The sequence below is a fragment of the Phasianus colchicus genome, chromosome 9, assembly GCF_987193195.1.
Source record: "Phasianus colchicus chromosome 9, bPhaCol1.hap1.1, whole genome shotgun sequence".
Lineage (NCBI taxonomy): Eukaryota > Metazoa > Chordata > Aves > Galliformes > Phasianidae > Phasianus > Phasianus colchicus.
In genome coordinates this window covers 20,106,234-20,128,604 of record NC_143444.1, presented here as the reverse complement: position 1 = coordinate 20,128,604, position 22,371 = coordinate 20,106,234, and the positions used below count along the sequence as shown (strand labels likewise).

The 22,371-nt window shown below is 37.2% G+C and overlaps 1 protein-coding gene across 10 annotated transcripts in view; it reads left to right on the top strand.

Moving 5' to 3' along the window:
• The window catches only part of ADGRL2 (adhesion G protein-coupled receptor L2), a 389,339-nt gene that overhangs the window by 299,898 nt on the left and 67,070 nt on the right, over positions 1-22,371 (top strand). For all 10 annotated transcript variants that reach the window (XM_090146448.1, XM_090146453.1, XM_090146451.1 and 7 more), the window contains one exon: positions 17,681-17,894. In XM_090146448.1, coding sequence (XP_090002574.1) covers positions 17,681-17,894 — 214 coding nt within the window. The remainder of the gene's footprint in view (positions 1-17,680; positions 17,895-22,371) is intronic.

Below are 22,371 nucleotides of genomic sequence, written 5' to 3'. Positions count from 1 at the left end.
CAAAAGCCTTTCAAAATTGCACACATTTTTCAGTTGATCAACTATTGATGTTTTTTAACAAAATTAGCATAACAGCAAATAAATACATATTTATGTGTATGCCTGGCTTTTGCTATGAGAATTAAAACCACACAGAGCATTAACAGTTATGTCTTCAAGGCAAGATAAGTGTCATCTGGCCTTCCCTGGAAGTCTAAATCATTCAGTCCAAGAACTAAAGTAATTGTAGGTAAAGCTGCTTTTAAATTCCTAGATGGCATCCAGGCATGGCTGGAGGATTGCTCTGTTCTCTTTTGTAGTTTGCTACTTCATAGAACTTTTCTCTGCAGCTTGTAAGACAGCACCAAATTATCTCATACTTTGGTGAAGAAGTTACACATCTGACATATACAGCCTTCCCTGAAGTTCTGTTAAGTGTATTCTGAGTTCTGAGAAAGTCATGGCTGGATATCTACTGCTTGCTTAGGTTAAGCTTGGTAATATGTGTTGATTGGGAAGGCTCAGAAGCACTGAAAGTCAAAGAGATTCCTTACAAAGTAGTGGGAATACTTAGCTAAAAAGGGCCAATTGTGACTTCCTGTAGCATGCAGTAGGATTGTTTTTAGCTGTGTGAATGAGACGTGTGACTTGAGCCTGTACTGCTCAACACCAGTCTGTCGTCTGAAATTGCTCTGAATCATTTAGGCTTGGTGAGAACATGTCTGAAAATGGCTTGGAAGTAACGGAAATTCAAGTAGAAAGGACAGGAGAATTGCTGGACATGATCTTTATAACAAGGCACACAATAGGCAGCACATTTCTCAGTGTTTATTGTACCTCGTGTATCAGCATGATAAAGGCTGAAGGCAGAGTGACTTTAACAGTCCCTGAAGTGCAGTATTCCCCAAGAAATGCACGGTTTGAAGTGCCAAACTTCCATTATGAAATTTATAAACAAAAATAAAGGAAGCAGTAAAATTTATTTATTGGGTAAGTTGATACAGTTACTACAACATTAATAGTGTTCAAAAAGATCTATTTTTTCCGAAAAACAACTGAGAAAGCCTGTTATGTTTAGTAAGTATTTTACTACTATCATAAATTCCTGAATTACTTGATTACTTTTAGATAGGGAGAGGAAGACCAGGAAGAGCAAGAAGGAAAAAAGCTTTTAAAGTGAAATATCCTTCAGCAATGCAGGCAGCAATGGAGTACATTCTGATAATGGCATTTGACATCTGCTGTATTTCACGATTCAATGTATGGTAAAGTTCTTCTAGAATTTAAAAGTTAGAAGTCCAATTACTTTGTGTTTCAACTTAATTTTCATTAGATATGGTGGGAATATACAGTTACAAATAATGGAAATAAAGGGCCATTAAGATGTGACCAATACATCCAGTTCTTCTAACTTTTAGAGATAGCATGCTTTTATTTGATACCTTTTAGGGTAAAACTTTCAAAAGTGCAGTGGTTTGCATGCATACTAAGTTGTACTGACAACATCTTGTAAAGTGCTAACATGAATGTGAATTTAATTTAATTTATTCTCACAAACTTGCAGTTCTAGCTGTATGTGTTATAGTATCATGTACAGGTGCCAGCCAAGATTACGGCTCCATTGAGCTCTACTCATCCAAAAAGTTCTATATTTATCAGCCTGGAGGGCTTGTCGAGTTTCCTCTTCTGCTGCTGTTATCAACTGTTTAGAAATATTCAAAACCTTAAGTGATATTGAAAACTTACCCACTGTTCGAAGCACATTGTATATTTTGAGGTGAGAAATAGAGCTCTACTTGTAGAAGTGTTCTGGCATTTAAATTAATGCTGAAAATAGAAGAACATAATTTTCGTAAGAGACTTGGTGATATTAATTTCTTTCTTTTAAAACGTTTAGATTTCTTGTGCTACACTGAATGGCACCATTTTTGTATCATCTTTGTGGTCAGTATATTCAGCAGTAATTAAAGAAATAGAGATTTTATTTTGTTGTGAATCAGTCTGTTAAACTTGCGTGATAGTATCCTAAATTCCTTTCAGTTAATGGTCCTATTCTTGCAGGGAAAGGAGGACATTTTGTGCATTACTTTGCTTGAATGGTACTAACAGACTAGCAGATGGTCACTTTCCAACTGGTTTGCCTTGAAAAAAGAAATTAAAATATTATAGTGCCAGGGAGAGATGTTGTAATGTGTCCCTTTCAAATTAACAGGTCGTTTTTTCTACTATTTTATGATTGTAAAATAGCTCAATGTCACATAAAAGGTTAAAAGCTGAAGTAAATGGCATCATGGGAAATTTGAAATAAATAGGGACTCATATGGTTTATGGCTCTATTCTTGAACACACAAGGAATATATTTCTTTCCTTTAAAAGGCACTCAGTAAGAGCTTGCCATGTTAATATGAATTGTGGTCACAATAGATTTTATTTTGAGTAGTTTTAATTCACAAGGTAACAGGTTTGGTTTACTAAATTACTCTTAGTAAAAGCCAGTTGTTCAAACTGTTTTCAAGCCTATGAGAGAAGGAAATATTTTCCGAAAAAAAAAAAAATTTGAAGCTCTAGATTCCAGTTCAATGAATTATTTTGCTTGTGTCTTAACAGTTACTTTTCATAGAGCGCAGACCTTCAGAACTGATTAAGTTTTATACTCCAAACTGTCAGATATTTCATATTAGTGCCAAATTTGTTTTTCATTGTAAAACTGTCTCCACTATGATGTTCTGTGAGCCCTTGTTCCAGCAACCCTACTGAGCAAGACTTGAACATATTTTTGGTTAGCATCTGTCCTGATGGCTGCTTTATTGCTATGCAGGTGAAGAGCAGGTTGATGGGAAAGCCGTCATAAAGCTTGTCAGAGTTAGATAGCCCCAAGCTCCTCTGATACATGATCAGCTGGGAGTTGTTATTTTGGAATTTTTTTTCACTCTTGTGCTACACTCACAGAAAGTGGCTTATGCATAAGTTAACTATAAATGAGCAGTATGGACAGTTTGTTTCGATATCTCTCTGATTTTTCTGTTTTGCTTCCTGCCATCTTTTGCTCAATATAGTTGGTAATCTGTGAGGAAATACAGAATGCGTTGACTTTATTTCTTAGTAGGAGACTAGCAGTCGTAACTGCAAAGATAGGCTATTCAGATAGGTAATGAAGCCTGAAGATGTAATTTCACCAAAAGCTAGTTTAGACCAATTAAAATTAATAACCATTTCTCATAACTCTGGCAGAAGGAAGCTGGGGTTTTTGTGTGGGATGTTTTACAGAGACATACTGAAGCAGCTTATGAGCTCAGAACAGGTCAGACCCTGCAGCTGGCCCAGCCCAACCCACTGGGCTCTGGTCGCTGCTGCTTGGTGTGGAGCTGCCTGCTCCATGGCTCTTAGCTGTCTGGAAGTGCAGATGATAACTGGAAGTTTAGCTTGAACCTAAGCACAAAGGTAAGTACAAAAAGATGATGGATAGAGTCTGTTCAAACAGATGATATAAACGTTCCAAAGAATTGACAAGTCAAATTGACAAGCTGGGAAACAGTTTAGAGGAGAAATAGCAGGTTGCTATGGCTTCCTACCAACAGAAGAGACTGAGGTATTTTTTTCCACAGTGGATTATGACGGAGCAGGGGCTGGGTGTTATTGAACTCATTCTCCAGCATGTAGTGGCAGTGGGAAGGCCAGTCAGATGACATTAGGAGTGATGTTCAAACTCTTGCTTAAAAGAGAGAGATTACCATGGAGATGTTTAGCCCTAAAGGTTCAAGATCACTTAAATGTTGCAAAAGGCATAAAAATAAGCGGGGTGCTGTCATTGTGTTCGGGTATCCAGACTAATTTTTCAAATAAGAATAAAATAGTGGTAAGAGTGTGCCATAGTAAATTATCTATAAATCAGCTGAAGGCCTTTTTTTCTTCTGATGGATGCTGCATGCATATGTAGCAAATGAACATGTTTATGCCCAAATGGCACATTCACTGCTTTTGCATTATCTTTCCTAATGGAAACCTTCATTTGTCTTTCATGTTTTTTTTTTTCTCCTTAAGGTGATTGAATCTTAGTGGCAAATGCAGTGATACAGTCACTAATATGCATTATTGTAATTGGCTGTAATTAATCCATAATTGCACCTTTTTAGCAGGGATGACAAGGACAAGTTATTAAATGATGTAGAAATAATTCTTCGTATATACAATTTAGCTTTTTTATTTGGAAAAGAGGTATTTGGATTAAAGAATATTTTGGGTGGGTAAGAGAGGAAGGAGTCCATTTTGGTCTTAATTATCCAATGATGCTGTGATACTATGAACAATTTTGTCAAAAAACTTAAAGATGATTTTGTACAAGTTCACTTAGTTACCAAAAAACCTACATTGTACTTCCAGGGTAAGGGAATATGGGGAGGGAGTTGCATTCAGTTTGGGAAGGGTTTGTTCTGCTTTGAGTTTTATCTGGAACAACCACTTAATACTTTTTTGTGTTACATATTTACAGATTTGGTGAACAAAAAAATTTGCAGTGCTCTTAGTATGTTGGCATACTTGAACATTACAGTAGAAAAATTGTGTTTTCTTCAGATGTTTGGTTTATGGATTAGGAATTAGACCAGATTTATCCATTATTAAAATAGCAAGATGACAGTCAACAAGTTGTAGCGTTTCGAACAAGAATCAGTCACAGATCTTCCTTTAGAAGCCGTTTTGGTAGTGTTTATCTCTCTAGTTCCTAAAGGGAGATTTCTTTTTATTTTTTTCCCCACCTAACAATCTTGTCTCACTGGATTTTCTATTGCTTAAAGTTAGCTGGGAACATAATGTACTTGCCTGTCGTTCCTCCTATTTCCTTACTTTGAAGATACTTCCTTTAAAATCTTTCAGAATTTCTTGAGGGATGAGATAGGGACACTAATACAGCATTTTCCCTCTATTGGCCTTCCTGGTGTTGAAGTACTGGGAACTGCGTATGCTCCAAGTTTTGTGTGTGTCCAGCAGTGATGTGCAATTCCACCAAAAACAAAAGGAAAAAACAACTTTAGATATGTTTATAAAAAGGTAACGATCATTGTTTGGGGAAAAAAGACAGTAATGCAGTCAGCTAACGAAATGGCTTGGCACTGAATCAATTTTAACCTTTTCTGCTCTGTTTTTTGTTGTTGAAATGTTTGTTTTGTTTCGAACTTCCTTTTTCCTATGCGTCTCTCTTCAATAGCTATATCACATATCCACAAGTGATATGTGGGAACAATCTCTGATGGGAAGACATGCTTGGGAAGTGGGAATGCCAGGGCAACTGTGGAGGTTTCTGGGACTTGTGGTGAGCTGAGATAACCAGGCTCAAGATTTGAGCAGCAGTAAATTAGGAGTGCCCATCTAGTAAACACAGCTGCAGAAACCTTACAGTGCCGCAATCAAGCCAGTCAGTCCCATTTGTAATGTCAAAGGTGTCGGAAGCGTGCTGGAGTCCTGCAGTTAGCTGCTGTGCAGGTTGGAGGAGTGGCACCAAATGGTGGGCGGCATTACGGCCTGTCTGTCAGGCCCGCGCCATGCTAAGTGCAGGGCTGCTGGAGAGGAACAGACAAGCTACTTCCTCAGTCTCTGACCAGAATGCATGATAAGGCTCGATGTCAAAAAGGGCAAGATTGGGCTCACAGCAATTATGGCAGAGGCATACTAGTTTCCTTGACAACCAGATTGAGGATTCTTTGTGATTTATTATTTGCCACTTCAGACTCTCTTTCTCTGATTTAATTAAGGAAAGGAATTTCCGTAAGTCCCCTCCCTTCCAAATCTGAGTACCCCTTACTATTGTTATGACTAGCCACAACCATCCCAGACTGATGCTGCTCTAAACTGGCTGCAAATCAGACTCAGCATTGAGCTTTTAGAATTTCAGGCAGGTTGCTCAGACAGCAGCTAACTGAAATTCAATGAGTATTATGTTGAGTGATGATTTGTTAATCTGCGCTTACTAAAAGGGATAATAGACATCTGCACTCACCACTTCTCCCTCCCTCCCCCATCTACCCCAGGAGTTTTTCAAAGGCAAGGGACTTCAACAAGTGACGCTTTTCTCCATTAATCTTAGAGCTGTAGGAAAGACAAAATAGTATTTGCAGACACCAGTTTCTTCCCTTATTTTGGTGCTAGGTGATCATTAAGGTACCTTCCAACCTAAGCCATTCTATAATTTGTGTTATTTTCACCTTGAAGGCCTTATTAACAATAGATCAGCCACAACTGTGTACGCTAACAGTGCACTCTGAGTTGTTTTTTAGTGTACTAATTGCATACATGTTCGAAAAAGAAATTCTTTTAAACATGGTTAAAGATACAGAGTACTGTTAGTCCGATCTGAAATCATGTGTATTTCAAGTATGTGTGTTCCACATTTATAAAGTATTGGCTAAATCATAATCTGCAGGGCCTATTCTAAATTTAGTAATTCAGAATAGAATTTTGAACACAATAATTTATGTGACAGAGATTTTTTTAATTTAAATATCATTGGCAAATCTGTGTTGTTATATTTCAAGACTGAAATTGGATCCTCCAAAGGGCTTTTTTTTTCTTGAAGTACTTTCCTGGGTTGCATATTTTTTATTTCGTATTCAGCATGAGGTGTCTGCTGCATTTAATAAAATAAAATGAAGGTCACAGAAGATCACTAGTTTTTCCATAATGTTTCCCAGTGGATGACTGGAAAAAAGGTAGCAATTGAAACAGGTTGAGGATCCTCCATGCAGACAATATAGAAAATCTATGTCATTCTTAAATTATAGGGAGGGATTTTAGTTTAGTTTTCATTGTGTTTATTTTACAGTGACTGTTGTTTTTGCATCACCTCAGTCATAATTTCAAAAGGTTGTATGTGTTTTGTTGGCTTTAGTGCAGGGAGTTCCTGAAGTGAGTCATAGGTGTTGCTTATCCTTTGGATTGAACATGAAGCTCACTGAGTCCTAAAAAGACTTACAGTGGCCCAAATTTAAGCTCACTAATATGCGTAATCCTAGATCACAAATTTACCAGTGCCCATTAGGCACTTGAGAGAACTGACTACTGAAGATTCTTCTTTAAAATGGAGTAGCATAATGAAGCTCATTAATGTATTTTTCATTAGAGCAAGAATATTGAGTGTCCAGGTTAAATTCTAAGGAATCTATCCCACAGGTTAATGACAAAGCTCACAATGGCATTAGTGGTGCAGGATGAGAACTTAATTGGGGTAATTAAGATTCTCTTTACCTAAAACTCTGTTATTTTCAAGTAGATAAAATATTGTAAAATGAATATTATGAAGAGTTGTAAAATGTTGCATCTCAACACCTCATTCAGAGATGATAGCATTTCAGTGGGAGATAATACTTCTGTATTTTCTGTTTGATTCATAAAGTATCCTTGTCACCTTCTAGAGGCTTGCACATGTGAAAACCAAGCTTGAGAGATGCAGGGCTCTGTCTGGTTTTGCGTTTCCAACATTTTCTGCATTAAGTTTTTAAAGATAACATGGGCCTTGCATTACTGAAACTGATAAGAATCTGGACTTCAGATTCAGCAGGAGCAGAGACTGAATAGGCACTGGAGCTCCGCTATGGAATTGTGTTTAGTCTCTGACAAAAACTTACTTTGGAGTAGCACAGACTTAGAAGAAATAGTATCTGTACAAAATAAAAATTAAAAAAAAAATGGCTTCTTTACATGTGTTTTCAAGGGAATCTGAATCCTCAGTTATAAATGATTATGTCAGAATGCCTAATTTAAATGGCTACCCTAACACCTGCTCATTCCTGCCTCCTTTGGACACCGCTAACCTTCTCTATTCCTTCTTGGCATTCCCAAAAGATTAGCAACTCCCTCCTCAATTACACTGCCCTCATGTCTGCTTTGATCACACTCTCAGCTTGCTCTGGAAATCATCTTGATTAATAAAACTCAGCACTGTTGGAAAAACAACAGTGTCATGGATTGGCAAGTCATGGAACCTCAGCAGACAGCTGAATGGGGCAGGGTAGGTGTCAGCTCCCAAGACCTGCAGTCTCACTGCTGCCTCCCACCCGGCCATTAGCTTGCCCATCATCCCCTTGGACTTGCCATAGCTACCCACCTGTATGTACACCTAAATTATGTATCATGAGACTCTGGTACTTTCCAGAGGAAGACGGTGTTTTGTTGTGGAGAAATGTGAAATAATTGCATTTTTTTATACTTTACAGCCTCCTCCGGAAATACTTGCTGTAGACTCTTAGGGAAAGATGTTTTTAAAATAGAATTGTGACCTGGTATGGTAAAAGGCTGTGTAGAATGAATTGATTATTGAGGAAATTTACTTTCCACAGCTGTATTAACAGAGCAGTAGTTTTGCCTTACTTTCTGTTGTTACGCTTGAACATTCTACTGTATATTTTTTTTCTTCTAGTATGATGGCAATTTTCCTGGTTCTTTCTTTTATTATTGGTCTTATTAAGATCAATGAACAACACTGAAAACATGGTCTTTCAGCTATTAGATGTGTACTTCTAAATAGCAGTAATTAGCAAATGCAAAGTTTTCTTTTCTCTAGTGTGTTACAGTGTGTGTTCATCCCTTTTGTGACTTTCTGATGTAAATAGCATCAATTATGGAACTCTATCACATAATTAGGGAAATTGTTTACTTTCTGTCTTAGCACACAGGTTTCAGGGATCCTGATTTTTCATTTGTTTCTTTTGAGCACTCATTAGATAGTTCTCTTGAAAACTGAGAATATTTCTTGTTCTCATGTTGTAACAGTTGTGACAGAAGAGGGATTGAATTCTGGCAATAAAAGCAGAACCTGAATTCAGAAGTCCTGAATTTGAGTCCAGGTGAAATTTAGCCTTTCCATCAATGTATCTCACTCATCCTTTGTATCTGTTTGCAAGTGGCCTTTGGATATGTAAACCCTTTGTAGGTCACTAACAGCATTTGGACAGTGTTGCAGAGGTGCATATTTCCTTTATTTATCCAGGAAATAGTACCTCTGTTGCTATTATTACTCCCTGCTGTGCAGGGAGCATGAAAGAAGTGCGTATATGCCTTAAGACTTCTTAGATCACCTTTTAATTTGTAAACAAATAGTTTCCCTTTCCTCATGCAACTTATTATTCAGAGAATGCTGTCAAGTATCTATGCAGGATTACTACATTATTCCTGGAATTTGCCAGAACTTTAGGTATACTGTAAAAACTACACATGGTATATCCCCCTCTTCTCTATAATAGTCTTTTAGAAATCCACACGTTTCAAAGAAGGTAAGGTCAGGAAGAAAACCTTTCACTCTGACAGGCATTTTCTGAGATTGCTTGCTACTCTTGTCTCATATCTATTTGGGGGAATATTTGAAGTGACGGCACATTTACCTTCAAGTAGATTATCGCGTTGTTCTTCTACTTGCTTTTGAAATATATGACTGTGTTTTGAGTTCTCAGTTTCATCGGTAGGATCTTGAGCCATTGTTTCCATGGTCATCTTTCTACTCCTGAGTCCTTGATAATATTTTGGAAGCTATAGTGAATAAGAAGGGGTATTGCTTTGCTGTTTGTATACTCATAAGCACTCTTTAAATATGAAGTGGCTTGCTGTCATTAAAATTAACCACGTAATTTTCCCACTGTAAATTATACTGTGACAACTGACTTCACTCCATCATTTTATTGAAATGAGAGAGTATATGAACTCTTAAATTGTTGCTTGGTTCCACTTCTAATGTATACGTAATTCTGTTTGTAAACAAGAAAATGCCCCTTTATGATTTTATAACTACAGTCTCAGATGTTATCACACCTCAGCATTTGTACTGTATTTTTTATTAAATATCTGATAATTGTTTACGACTAGATTTATATCTAATATTTTTAAACCGTGCTTGTTGAACGTTGTCTTTAAAATGAGCCAAAATGTAGGAGTCAACCCAGTTCTTTGCATTTTAGTGAGATTAAAAATTTTGATTTTTCTGGCTAACCTACTTAGGAATCACACCAAGGGTTATCACTGACACCATCGTGTCACCTGGAATGATTCAGCTTTCACTCATGTGCTTATTCCCAAAACACTGGTTAATCTCTGCATGGTTTCTGTGGTGATGAGGCTTTGGGTTTCTTCAAAATGCAAAAGAGAAACACCAAAAGTGTGTCATTTTTGTGAGCTATTCACTCTGAGTACTACTGATGGAAATCATAGCCCTTTCTTTCTCTTCACCCACCTTCCCTCAACAGATGGTTTTCAATAAAAAAATGATTGAGACGATGAAAGAGAAATACAAATTGTTGTCCAAATACATTTTTAAAGAAAATGAAAGAATATTTATTTTTATTCAGCTACCAATGTCCTGTGCAGAGGAGGAAGTAATTCAACGGGAAATCCTGTTGACACAACATTCCTGACACATCACCCTTTGTGTGTCTTACCTCCTTGTTTCAGAGCTTGTTTCTAATTCAGACGCTTCTCCTTCCTGACAGGTGGTGTGCTTAGTGAGTTCACGGTTGGTAAACTGGAGATAACCTCCAGGAGGGGGATTTACAGAGACCATGGGACTTATTTGCCTGGAGAAATTTTGAAGATGCAGTGTATTTAGCAGTGAAAAAGAAAAAGGGTAGTGCTTTCTGTGAGCTGGCAAATTATCAAGTATGTGTGATGTGAAGGAAAAAAGGAAGGAGATTCTTGCAGCCTGAGAACAGACATCTGGCTGGCAAAAGAAAAGAAATATCATTGACAGATGAAGACCATTTCAAACTGGGATAATTTTAGATCAAGAGGGCAAAGTTTTGCTCTCATACATGGAGCTCCCCCTGAAAGGGATGGGAAAGGTGCATGCAGTTGAGAATAAAATTTGGTTCTAAGCGAGAACCGAACAACAGGCATATTTTTACACTAGATATTTAAACTTCAATGTTTAGATCACATGGTTTCCATCTGCCATATGTAGGTATTGCTAATACGTTGCCAGGAACCAGGCTCTGGTTTGGTGACTTTCATTAAAGGAATTAGTGGTTTCTATCCAGTTTCAGTGTGGCGGGATTCAAAGTGCAGAAGCCCATTTTCACAGTTTAGCATTAATTAGCACTCTTGTGGCAGCCTCAGCAGGGAGGTGAAGGATTAAATGGGCATGAAGACCAAACTATCTCTTTTCCCATAGTGGTGATTCCCTCAAAATAGAGTTAAGATGTGATGGACTAAAATGGGGAAGTTTGCCTGGTTGCTGTCTGGCTGTTCTTGTTCTGGGTGATTGAAAGACTTTAGTTTGCAGTTCTGTCAATGTAGCACTCTTTTCCCTCCTGCTATTAAAAAAAAAAAAAAAACAACACATCGATAACAACAAAAAAACAACAAACCTCAAACCACAAAAAAGCCACCACCACTAAAAAAGGGAAGGAAAAAAAAATAAGAGCAACTTGGAGAGTCACGTTCTCACCCTCAAAATGAGGGGTGAGAGCATTTTGGGAAAATTTAATTGAGGTCTTTGCCAACCATGTACAGGAAGGATTGACACATTAAAAAGCTAAGATGCTGCTGCTAACTTGTCATTTTGCTGAATCATTCAACAAGGTGCAGAAGGCAGGTAAGCTGTAGCTCTTTTTTTGCTGAAGAGAGCCTCACAGGGATATTTTTGAGAATTGCATGGAGACTGGGAAATGCACGAGGAAAACTGTAATAAGTTTCAGTGAAGTGGAAGGCAGGACTCGTCCTGGTGAGTCAGAGGGTGTAACTTAGGCTTTGTCCTGAATTTCATTAATCAGCTGTACTGTGCTTTGTGTTCGTGCACACTGAATATTAAGTATATAATTACAGAAAATTACTTAGTGTTGTAATTTTGCTGCTTATGCTAAAATTTGACAGAGATTTTTAAAGTTAAATGCTTTTTTTTAAGACTAAATCAGTCTAATAAGTTGTAAAAATTGATCATTAAAAAGCTATCATTAGTTACTTAACATTTCTATAAGCTCTTACTGCTAACAAACCTTATTTCTGTTTTGCAAGAGAGAGGTTTCCAGATTTTAGTCAAATAATTAAAGTATGCCAGTGTATGTCTGAGAAACTGAATTCTGGAAACCAGTGCTAAGAATCATCCCTCACAGCTAATTTATTCAATGAAATGGTTGCCTTGCTTCAGTGTAATTTATGTGCGCATTTAAATGATCAAGTATGTTCATTAGGGCTTAAGACCTCTTTGTTAAAGTTCCAATTAAGGACGCACTTTCATGTACATTGTTTTCAGTTAATCCCATTTTTATGAATGGGTTAAAAAAAGAAAAAGTCTTTTCCTAGAAAATAGATTTCCTTCGATAACTTAATAACTAATCCTTTTTTTTTTTTTCTGTCCCCTGCTTGCATCATCTTAAATGAAAATAATGAGTCTATACTTAAAACAGCAAAGAATACAGCTACAGGAGAATAGTTATAAAATGATCGCTTCCTGCCTAATTTTATCCAGACTGGAACAGTGGGGTTTTGTCTGCTGTGCCACAGCTCGGGCTGTTCGTATGCTATCTGGTGGCTTCCAGTGAAAGAGGAGCGGAGTGCTGTGAACTCCAGACCTCTGTGCAGTATCAGAAGCTCTCGCTGTGCCAATGTAATCTTTTAATAGACATGCTTGCCAGAAGGACTTTTTTCCCCTTCAAGGATAGAATTAGAAAGCACAGTTGTCATTTCAAATTGTGTCTATCGTTGTAGTTGTTGGTAGTGATCTGTTGACCAGTATTGGATAATTTAAAAGCTGTTTAACAAAATCACATGCTTGTCTGTATGAAATGTATATGGAGCTGAGAGATGGAGAGAAAAGTCTCCCTTGACATACATAGTTCCTGGGATTCTTTAGAAAATGCAGGAAGCCGAGGCTTTTGAAGAATTATAAATGCTCTGCCGAGCCCATGTTCAGAATTTACATGATTTTCAGATGGTGAAGTGTGTTCAGCTGCCCCTGTGCAATGTCTGTGCACGCATCTGCACCTCACCAAGCAACCGAGAGGTTGCTGAGTGCAGGTTTTGCTGGGCTCTGCGTATGCTCAACATATATTATTGAAATTCTGTCCAAGATGCATTGCTTCATCTTGTGTCGAACTTGAATCATCATGTTTCGTGATTTGGTAAAATAAAAGAGATTGTGAAAGAGACAACTGTAAACATTCTGTTTGAAAAGATGTGCTCTTTTAAAAAGACCTTTCTGTTAGAGCCAAATAACACAAGAAGCAGTATTTCCTTGCTCACTGAGACTTGATATATATTTCTGCAAAGATTTGTTTTGGAACCTCAGTTCTTCCAGTATCCGCATTCTTTGAAATAATTTTATATTTCCATGTTTACTTTCTCAGTGCTTTAAGTTTTAATCAAAGGTTCCTTGCTTCTGATGTTGAGAAGTACTGATGTTAGCCTGTTTACATTCCACTATTTTTCCTCTGTATGGGGTGAACATTCAAATGTAGTGGCTCCTTTTCGCTTTTATCTATCAAACTTAGCACACACTCTTATTATTGACAGCTCAAAAAGATGGAGTGCTAGTGGGCAGGAAGCTGTGAATTATTAACTTTCCTTTGGACTTTGACAAATTTAGGTTATCTTTCTATAGACAGATCACTTCTTAGTAAGGAACCAGTGGTAAATAAGGCATTGCAAACTTATATAAAACATTTTTAGCCAAATGTGAATCTGATATATTTCAGAAACACAGTTCTGAGTTACATTTCTTTTGTAGGAAATGTATGTTTTAAATTCATAGACTAAAGTACAGGAGGGAAGATTTTCATTTGTGATGTTTCATTTTGATATTTTTTCTCAGTGTTTCTGTATTGATTAGTAAAGCATGCTTATTACCACTGAATATCCCCTCTACCTTTTTTCCTTAAAATGGTGACTTTGTAAAATAAGGGTTTTTTTTTTCAATAAAGAGTCTGTGCTCAACTGATTTGTGAGCAGATAAAATGTGCAGGAAACATGTTTGCCAGGAAGTTTTCTTATAATCAAAACAGTCAACATGACAGAAACCATGCTCTTTTTGTCAGTAGGTATTATTCTTCCTTCATTTAAAAAAAAAAAAAAAAGGCAAAACCCATTATACAGCTGAATCAGAGACAGCATATGCAGCAGATGTGGCATTTGGTAATAGATAAGTAATAGATCTTATGTGGGTTACTGTTCATGATGTATGCAAAGTGCCAGCCCTGGCCCCCAAAAGTGTTTGTAGCGATCAGGAAGCTCTTTACAGGGACACTCCTCCTTTTTGGTGTCATTGCTCAGTTTGCCTTGAAGCAATTAGTGCAAGGATGGAATGGTGATTTCAGCTATACAGGACAGCCAAACAAAATATGTTTTTGCAAAGTATAGCGAGGCAAGCCGAGCAGGCTGAGTGCAGGTTGGTTAGAAAATATGATGTTGAAAGTACTCATGAGGAGTTGCACTGGAAATAAAAATTTACTGGTGACAACAGTAATTATTGACAGAGCTACAAGCTTATGTCTGAAAAGACCTGGAATAGTGCAGAACTGGACAGCAGTGTTAAGATGCCCGTCTTTCAGGCTTCCGTCCTGTGGCAGTGCATCTGTTTATCGGGAATTATCTTCTGAATGTAAATGAATTTCAGTCCTAAGTCATTGCACCTGTTGCCAAGAGGTATTTATTCCAATCACTTGCCTAAAGCACAGGGAGTTATTGCTTGACATTTTATAGCTCCAAAAAAAGCTGTCGTTTCAAAATCATTTGTTCAGAGAGGAGAAAATGGAGCAAAACAGTTCATTTTACCCTAAGCACTGCTATTTGGCAGTATTCACATTTGCACGGCACAAAGCTGCAATATTGATTTTTTGCTCACAGGGCCTCCCACTAGTTCTTTCTTCGATTGTCAGGGTTGCAAGATGGATTGAATTACACTTTGCTTGTTGATATGCTTATTTTTTTTTTCTTTGTTGATAGGGAAAGATTACAGATAAAGCTTCAGAATAAACATCACAGCAGTTTTGTTAGTGGACTTAAATTTTATTTATTTTATTTAGGTAAAATTCTGTGCCATGGCAATTTCTTAGTCTTCCCCCTAACACATGCTGCATTGTTTGGTTCTATTTACTGCTGCTTTTGCAATATTGCAGGTACATAACAGTCTCTGGTGTGTCCTGTGTTGCTGGTGGTGACCTAACCTTGGTGTAGTACTTTGAATGTTTGTCCTAATACAGAACTTCTGGAGGCTGCATGGGGAAAAAATTATGCAGGATGAAATACATTCACAGTGCTTACAGCAGTTCCCAATTGCTGCAGATGATGAAGTAGGATTTGCAGGCAGCTAATTTCTGCAGAAGTATAGCAGTCTTGTCTTTGAATTCATCCTATCTGAAGTACTGGCTGCTCTGCTGGGTATGCAGGAAGGGTTTGATGCTCATCACAACCAGCTTGGTATGGTTGTGTCAGCCTGCATCGTATGTGTCCATATGCTGGACCTCAGGGGTATCAGCCTGCAGCCTCTCCTGTTTGGCAGAATTCCCGTTTGGGCAGCAGAACCAGTGGCTTCACTTTCCTTACTGATGGAAACCTGAAGGCAGGACTCTGCAGTGGCATGCAGGGGACTCCTGTGCTGGAGGCAGCCCTGCTGTATGCAGGGTGTGTAAGCAGCATTGCTGTGAGCTGTAGAGCTCGAGTTTTATGGGGATGGTGTTAAATGTGACAGGATTATTAGGATGTAGGAATGGCAGTCACCAGCAGCATTGTTTTTGGTCCCGCTGTGGCTGTCATGATGGTAATTAATCAAAAAACTGCTGCATGTTTGTGTGGTGAGGGCTTTGTTTGGGCCCCTCTCCATGCCCATTTCATGCCCTCAGTGAGCTGTGCACAGATTCTGTCTTCATTGTATTAATTTGCTGCATGGGAGGAATACATAGGGTGTTAATGCGATGGATTCGCATTTCAACTCTTTAGAGCTTTCAGCTCATGATACTTCAGCAAGTCTCTAATAATAGTGTTTGTTATTACATATGACATGTTCAGCCAAACCTTCAGTCAGAAATGCATTTTAAATGGAATTGTGCTTTCTACAGCAACATGGTCTTTTCTCTCATTAGTGAATACTGAAGCATTGGCAGGGCAACAGTTCCCCCTTTTGCATAGGATGCATAAAATTTAAAAGAGGCAAACTGAGCTGCGTGCAGAGAGGCTAGGCCCAGTGTGGCCTGGTGCTCATCCTCTGCACATCATCCACTTGAGCAAAAGTCAGTGGTGTTACAGAGAGGAAGACAGGTGAATGGGAAGATGGCTGCTAGCGAGCCATGTCCTGACACCAGCATGGCGGTTACCAGCAGCACTTCCTCAAAGTCATAGCAGATCATCATGTTCGTGTAGTAGGAGTTTGAATCCACAGATCATTAATTCAGCAGAAAAAGTGTCAGCCTCTGGTTCATATGAAAATTTACTATCAAGGGGTTATCTCAAGTTATTCTTGATCTTTTTAGATCCTAGCTTCCTTGCCTCTTCTAATGCATCAGACTTTTTTTTTTTTAATAAAAAAAAAGCTTATTTTCTTTGCTTTCAAAACACTGTAGAGTTCCAACTTTCCATACTTACTAGCTGTTTCTCTTTGCTGTCACAACTTGTCTCCAACCGCCTGCACTGAAATATTAATGGCCTAGTGCTGCTCTCTGAGGACAACTTTTTTTTAAAAAAATAAGGAAATACGTGTGATTCTGCTGAAAATTTATCAGAGATTTATCATTTTAAAGATACAGGTATTTATCACTTACCATGTTACTCAGCTTGTCCTCTAGTTCTTGGTAGTGCCCTCATTTTGTAAGAGACAGAAAGATTATACTTAATAATAATATACTGGTAGCTATGTACAAGGAATTATAGTTTTTTGATATTGTATGTGTGTTTTCCATAAATTAATATTGCTTCCTTAGAGGGAGGTTACCTATTTACTAGAATTTGCTCACACAGAAAAATATGTTTTCAAATTAAGAATTCTTTGAAATACCTTTTTGGAGGGAAAGGGAGATTCTGCATAGTACGCATCTACAGTTTGTTGTACTAGTCATTTATGCATTTGTTCAAAGTCTTTTTGCTCCTGCTTGTGGTTAAATTTCTGTAAAACGTATAGTGAGAAGCGAAGTTCAGCTAGTTATCAGAATGTGTATTAGATCTAGTGTTGCAGACATACCCATGCTGGGGACATAAAGTAGCTGAGCAAAAGAAATTGAACTCTTCCTGGGGATGGAGATAAAAATTAACTTGAAATCATGGCTTTGTTTCTTTGTGTGTGGGTTGTTTGTTTTTGTTTTTTTTTTTTTGGTTTTGTTTTTGGTTTGGTTTGGTTTTTTGTTTTGTTTCTTAAATCACTAATGTTTTTTCAACTCCAATGTGCTCTACTGCTTCCCACTTTCCAATATGACCTGTCTGTGCCCGAAGCAGGGAGAAAGAAGTAGGGAGAAGAGAGGTGAGAACAGGAATGCACAAAATAACCTTGCAGACATGGTGCCTTGTCAAGGGTTAGAAGTAGTGAAGAGGAATTTTCTCTCTTCCCAGATTAAGGACATAGCAGAAGTGATGTTAGGATGTGACAGGTTCATGAAGGCTGCTTCACTTGGTAGCAGGTTAGACTGTTTAAAGGTGCACTTCCTTTACCTTCCGCGTGCTGTTGAGAGTAACTGCCTATGCAACAGAAAAAAATATATATATCCTTTATATCCTTTAAGCTCAATCTCATTTTTTTTTTCTTCTTCAGGATTCAGCCGAGCAGCACTACCATTTGGTTTGGTTAGGAGAGAGCTCTCCTGTGAAGGCTACTCCATTGACCTCCGGTGTCCAGGAAGTGATGTTATTATGATAGAAAGTGCTAACTATGGGCGGACAGATGACAAGATCTGTGATGCTGACCCTTTCCAGATGGAGAACACTGAATGCTTCCTTCCAGACGCCTACAAAATTATGACACAAAGGTAAAAGTATATATATCATTTTGAGGATCAAAGAGGAAAAATATCTTAAGTGATACTGTATAAAATACTGTATTGCACTTGAGATAGCTTATTTCTATACAGTAGTATTAGAAGGAATTAACAACTACCAGTTGCAATTAGGGAAGTTTTTTAAATTGTGTGTCACAGGAAAAAGCAAAAATACAAGTGCAAGGAAAATGAAACAATTCATTCATTTGGAGATTCCCTATATTCTTGTCTTTGAAGTTGTCAGAGAGCACTTTGATGGTATCCAAATGGCTGTAGCTTCTGCAGGTGATGGAGTCACTATACTTAGAGGTGTTCCAGATACGTTTGGATGTTGTATTGAGGGACGTGAAATGAGAAATATTGGTAATAGGTGGATGATTGGACTGGATGATCTTAGAGGTCTTTTCCAATCTTGGTGATTCTGTGATTCCCTGACAAACATACATATTTCTTCTGAAAGCAGCTAATAATGTGCTTCCTATGCGCATAATTCATAAACTAGAAAATGCCAGGATGACAATATGTTGTTATACGTGTGTATGTATTGCATATAAGAGCATGCTTTATTAGCTATATTAGATGTTAGCGACAGTGACTGTCATATAAGATGGAGGATGAGCCAGTACAAAATTTGCTTCAGAACCAAGGTGCAAAGAAATTCTTGTACTGTAGGCTGCATATGAGCTTAAGTCCACTCATACTGACAGTTGTGGAAGTGTCAGCACAAATCATTCACTAGCATGATTTTTTCACTAGCATAACTCATTAAACTGAAGGATATCCTAAGACTACATAAAATCTATTTGGCCTTCTGTTTTTCTCTACAGATAAAAAAGGGATAAAATAATAAATTAAAAAGAAACTCTTCATAAGTTGAGGGAGCGCAGTGAACAAAAATATTCAGGATTAATGGGAGGTTTTTCTCCCAGTATATTTTAATTCGGGTTGGGAATTCCCCACCCCTTTCCTTCTCCCCCCCGTCAAAAAAAAAAAAAGAAAGAGAAAGAAGGCACAATGGCAATAAGCTGGAAACTCTCCAGTGCATGTACATGGATTTATGAAATCAAACATGCAAGTCATCTTGCATGATGCTGTTTTCTTTGAGTGTAGAAGTCGGTAGACATCTTAAAAAAAAATCTTCGTTTTTGATTTCACTCCATTTTTATGAGTACAACTATGGCAATTTTTTGTTACTTTCATGTGAACGCGTGGACATTCTCTACTTCTGTAGTCAAATATTTATGCTTAATATCAAGTTTTATTTTCATACGGTTGAGGAAAATTAAGGATATCAAGCCTTTTATTCCTGTTCTGTATTCAACCTGTGACTTGTTCTGTTATCAGTGAGGGAAAAGCTCCATTGTTTAGGTAATAAAAAGGTGATATAACTTCTTTAAATCATGTTTGAATTATCATTTTGTGGTTCTAGTTCGTTGCTGTTAATTAGATCAAGCCAGATTTCCAATGAGACTGCAGCAGCAGTGTCATCATCTTCTAATCTGTCAACTCCCTTTGAAACCACCTTCAATTGCTTTTGTAAATGTAGTGCCTCTCTGTAGACTTCCTTGTTGTGTAAAATGCATGTTGTGTTTTGATCAAAGTCCTCCTTATGTTCACTGCAAATACACAGATTAAGGTAGTCAGAAACAAATACAGAGGCACAATCTTGCTTAAAGTGACATGAAACTGTTACTGGAAAGCTGAAATTTCAATCCTCCCCTTTCAATTTATCAACTGTAGGTTGATGGTAGCAGACAATATTTTTGAACTTCTTCATTCTTCTAGTCTTACCCCTTTTTCAACAGTCCAAAATGAATATATGATAATATGCGATCGTATGCATGACATTGATTCAGCCTGTCTGTGCTCAGGAAGAATTCATCATTTTCATTCTATTTCATTGTCTGAAGAAATGACAAAGATCGTTTAATGTGCTGCTTTCTATTTTTGTGTGGCATTTATAGTAATTGGGAAGTCTTGTTTCATGGTATTCTTTTTTAGATCCTGTCATAAAGTAGGAAAGCTTGCTTCCTTTGCCTTATTTAGTCTTTTTTGAAAATTGGTCAATTTATGCTATATTGAAAGCATAGTAGAATGCTGAAAATGTCTTATGGAAATATTAAAATTCCTGCATCTCATCTATTTATTGGTGATTGGAATTTTTTTTGTAACTTTTTGTTTGTTTGTTTTCTAAGTCTAACTATTGTTTAGCACTCCTTTCATGTCCTTGATCTGTTATCTAAAAACATCAGCTGTTTTTTGATGGCAGCAAGTGCTTAGGAAATATCTCACCTGAAGGACTGTCAGACTTATTGGTTTTCTTTTTCTATTGACTAAAAAAAAATAGTTCATCCATTAGAACAAATGAACACAAAGAAAACTTTTTTTCCATACCTTTAGAAATAAGCTGCAGTGATTTCTACATTGCTACTTAACATCTTACAGTGTTTACTTTTAAGGATTAATGAGATGTTTTTATCGCTTCAGACAGCTGTATCTTTACCACTACTTTTCACCACTCCAAGTCCATTTTAGAGCTGTACTTAAAAGTAGTTGAGGCAATTATTAAATACTCATCATTCATTTGCAACATTACTCCACAGCTTTGTAGAGCAACTACATTTACTCTAGTTACAGTGTGAAAACGCTAGCTTAATGAGATCAATACTGTGAAATCTAAAGATCGAAAAATAACACGAGCTTTCCGGTTTAACACAGCCAATCATACGTGCTGCTATGTTTTGAGAGATTTTGAGATTCTAGCAAACTTTGTGTTGCATCAGCTCCTCTTTATCTGAAAAACTTCAGCTATTCTCCCTCCTTTCGTTCTTTTCTACAATTCTTAGAAGATTTTTAACTTAATGTTTTCCTAGGAAGCCCAGCTAGAACACTAATGGTTTCACTGCTGTGCTTTACCTTTATAAAGTGGTTATTAAATTTTTAGCTCCTGATTGAAATTACTTCCCAATTATTCTAGAATAAAGTCTTCCTCATCTATTTAGATTCTAAACTTCAGAGTAGCGTGGGTAAAATTGAAGCTTTGAAGAAAGGGACGAGACCTTTAGAAGATCCTTCTCCCCTCCCATATTTCTCTGATAATTAACCCCAGCGTTTGTATGTAGTTAAGGTGGAGATCCTACCAGGATTTAAAGCTTAGCGTAGAAATAAGCTTATTTCTAGTATATTTGGGCCGTCAAACTTCTTGGTGCACTGCTCTGCTTTACCAGGGACAAATCTTTCCTTCTTCCTTTCCGTTTTAAAAAGGAGTTACAGGAACAGAAACTGAAGATGCAAAACAGCTTGAGGAAATTGCTGCAGTTGCTCACTCGTAAGGTGTGTTCCTGCGGCTGCAGCTAGAAATTGTCACAAGACTTTGAAGTCGATAAGGCTGACTAATACTGCTCTTTATAGACACAGCAGAGATTTGAAAATTAACAGGGTAAAATTTACTTAAAACCACTTCCATTGTTAGTAGATTGCAGGTGGATTGTTGGAGTTATTTTGAAACTGCCTGAGTGTTGAGGATGTTCTGCTTCCAACCTTTACTTCAAAGCCCTGCTCTGTGGGCTCCAGCTGCACCTGGGCATCGTTTGCTGTTAGGACAGGCACTGAGGATTTCATACGTGCCACACACTCATTGGATTTCTGTCTTATTAGCTTAAAATAAGAACAGATATTTGAAAGTACATATAAGTACATACTCAGTACATTTCAAATGTTCAGAAACATTGCGTATGCAATTTTATCATTTAATACTAAGCTGCTAAGAAGCTTTTTGGCATGGTGGAACCTCTCTCTTATGAATTAAAAATGGATTTTTGTCTTAAATAAGAATTTTTCCTAATCCTAAACTTTTTGGTTAGGTAAAGTTCCTGTTTATTTTAAAAATTAGACCCCTTGACTACTTTTATGGTTTTGTTACAGTGAATTGAATTTATTTTGCCTGTGTGTTTAAATGCTTAGTTAGTCTGGCAGATACAAGCTACTAACACTGAATCTATGGAATAAATATACACTGAGGCATAATTCAAGCATGTTGAGTGTTGAAAGCTCAATAAATGTTGACTTCAGGACAAAAAACATTGTTTCTTTCCTAGTAGAAGCTAAAATACCTTGAAGTTCTTAAGAGGAATTTCTGATCTGAATTTTGACGCAGAGACCATAGTTGTGATCATTGAAAAGAAAAAAAAATTCCTATTCTTTAAACTACAAATTTTGCATACATCATTAACAGTACAGTTTTACAGTTGATATATTCAGTTTATTGTTGTTCTGCTACAGAAAGTTGCATCAGTCTTGCACTGTGCAATGGTCTTGAAATTTTCATGTTAAATGTATATGTATCAGTCTTCCATATTCAGTCACTATCATTTTCCTTCTTAACTATGCACAAAAAAGCAAAGTTATTGTAATACATGAACATAAAGAGAAAAATATATATTAGGTATAATAGATAAACTTAGGGAAC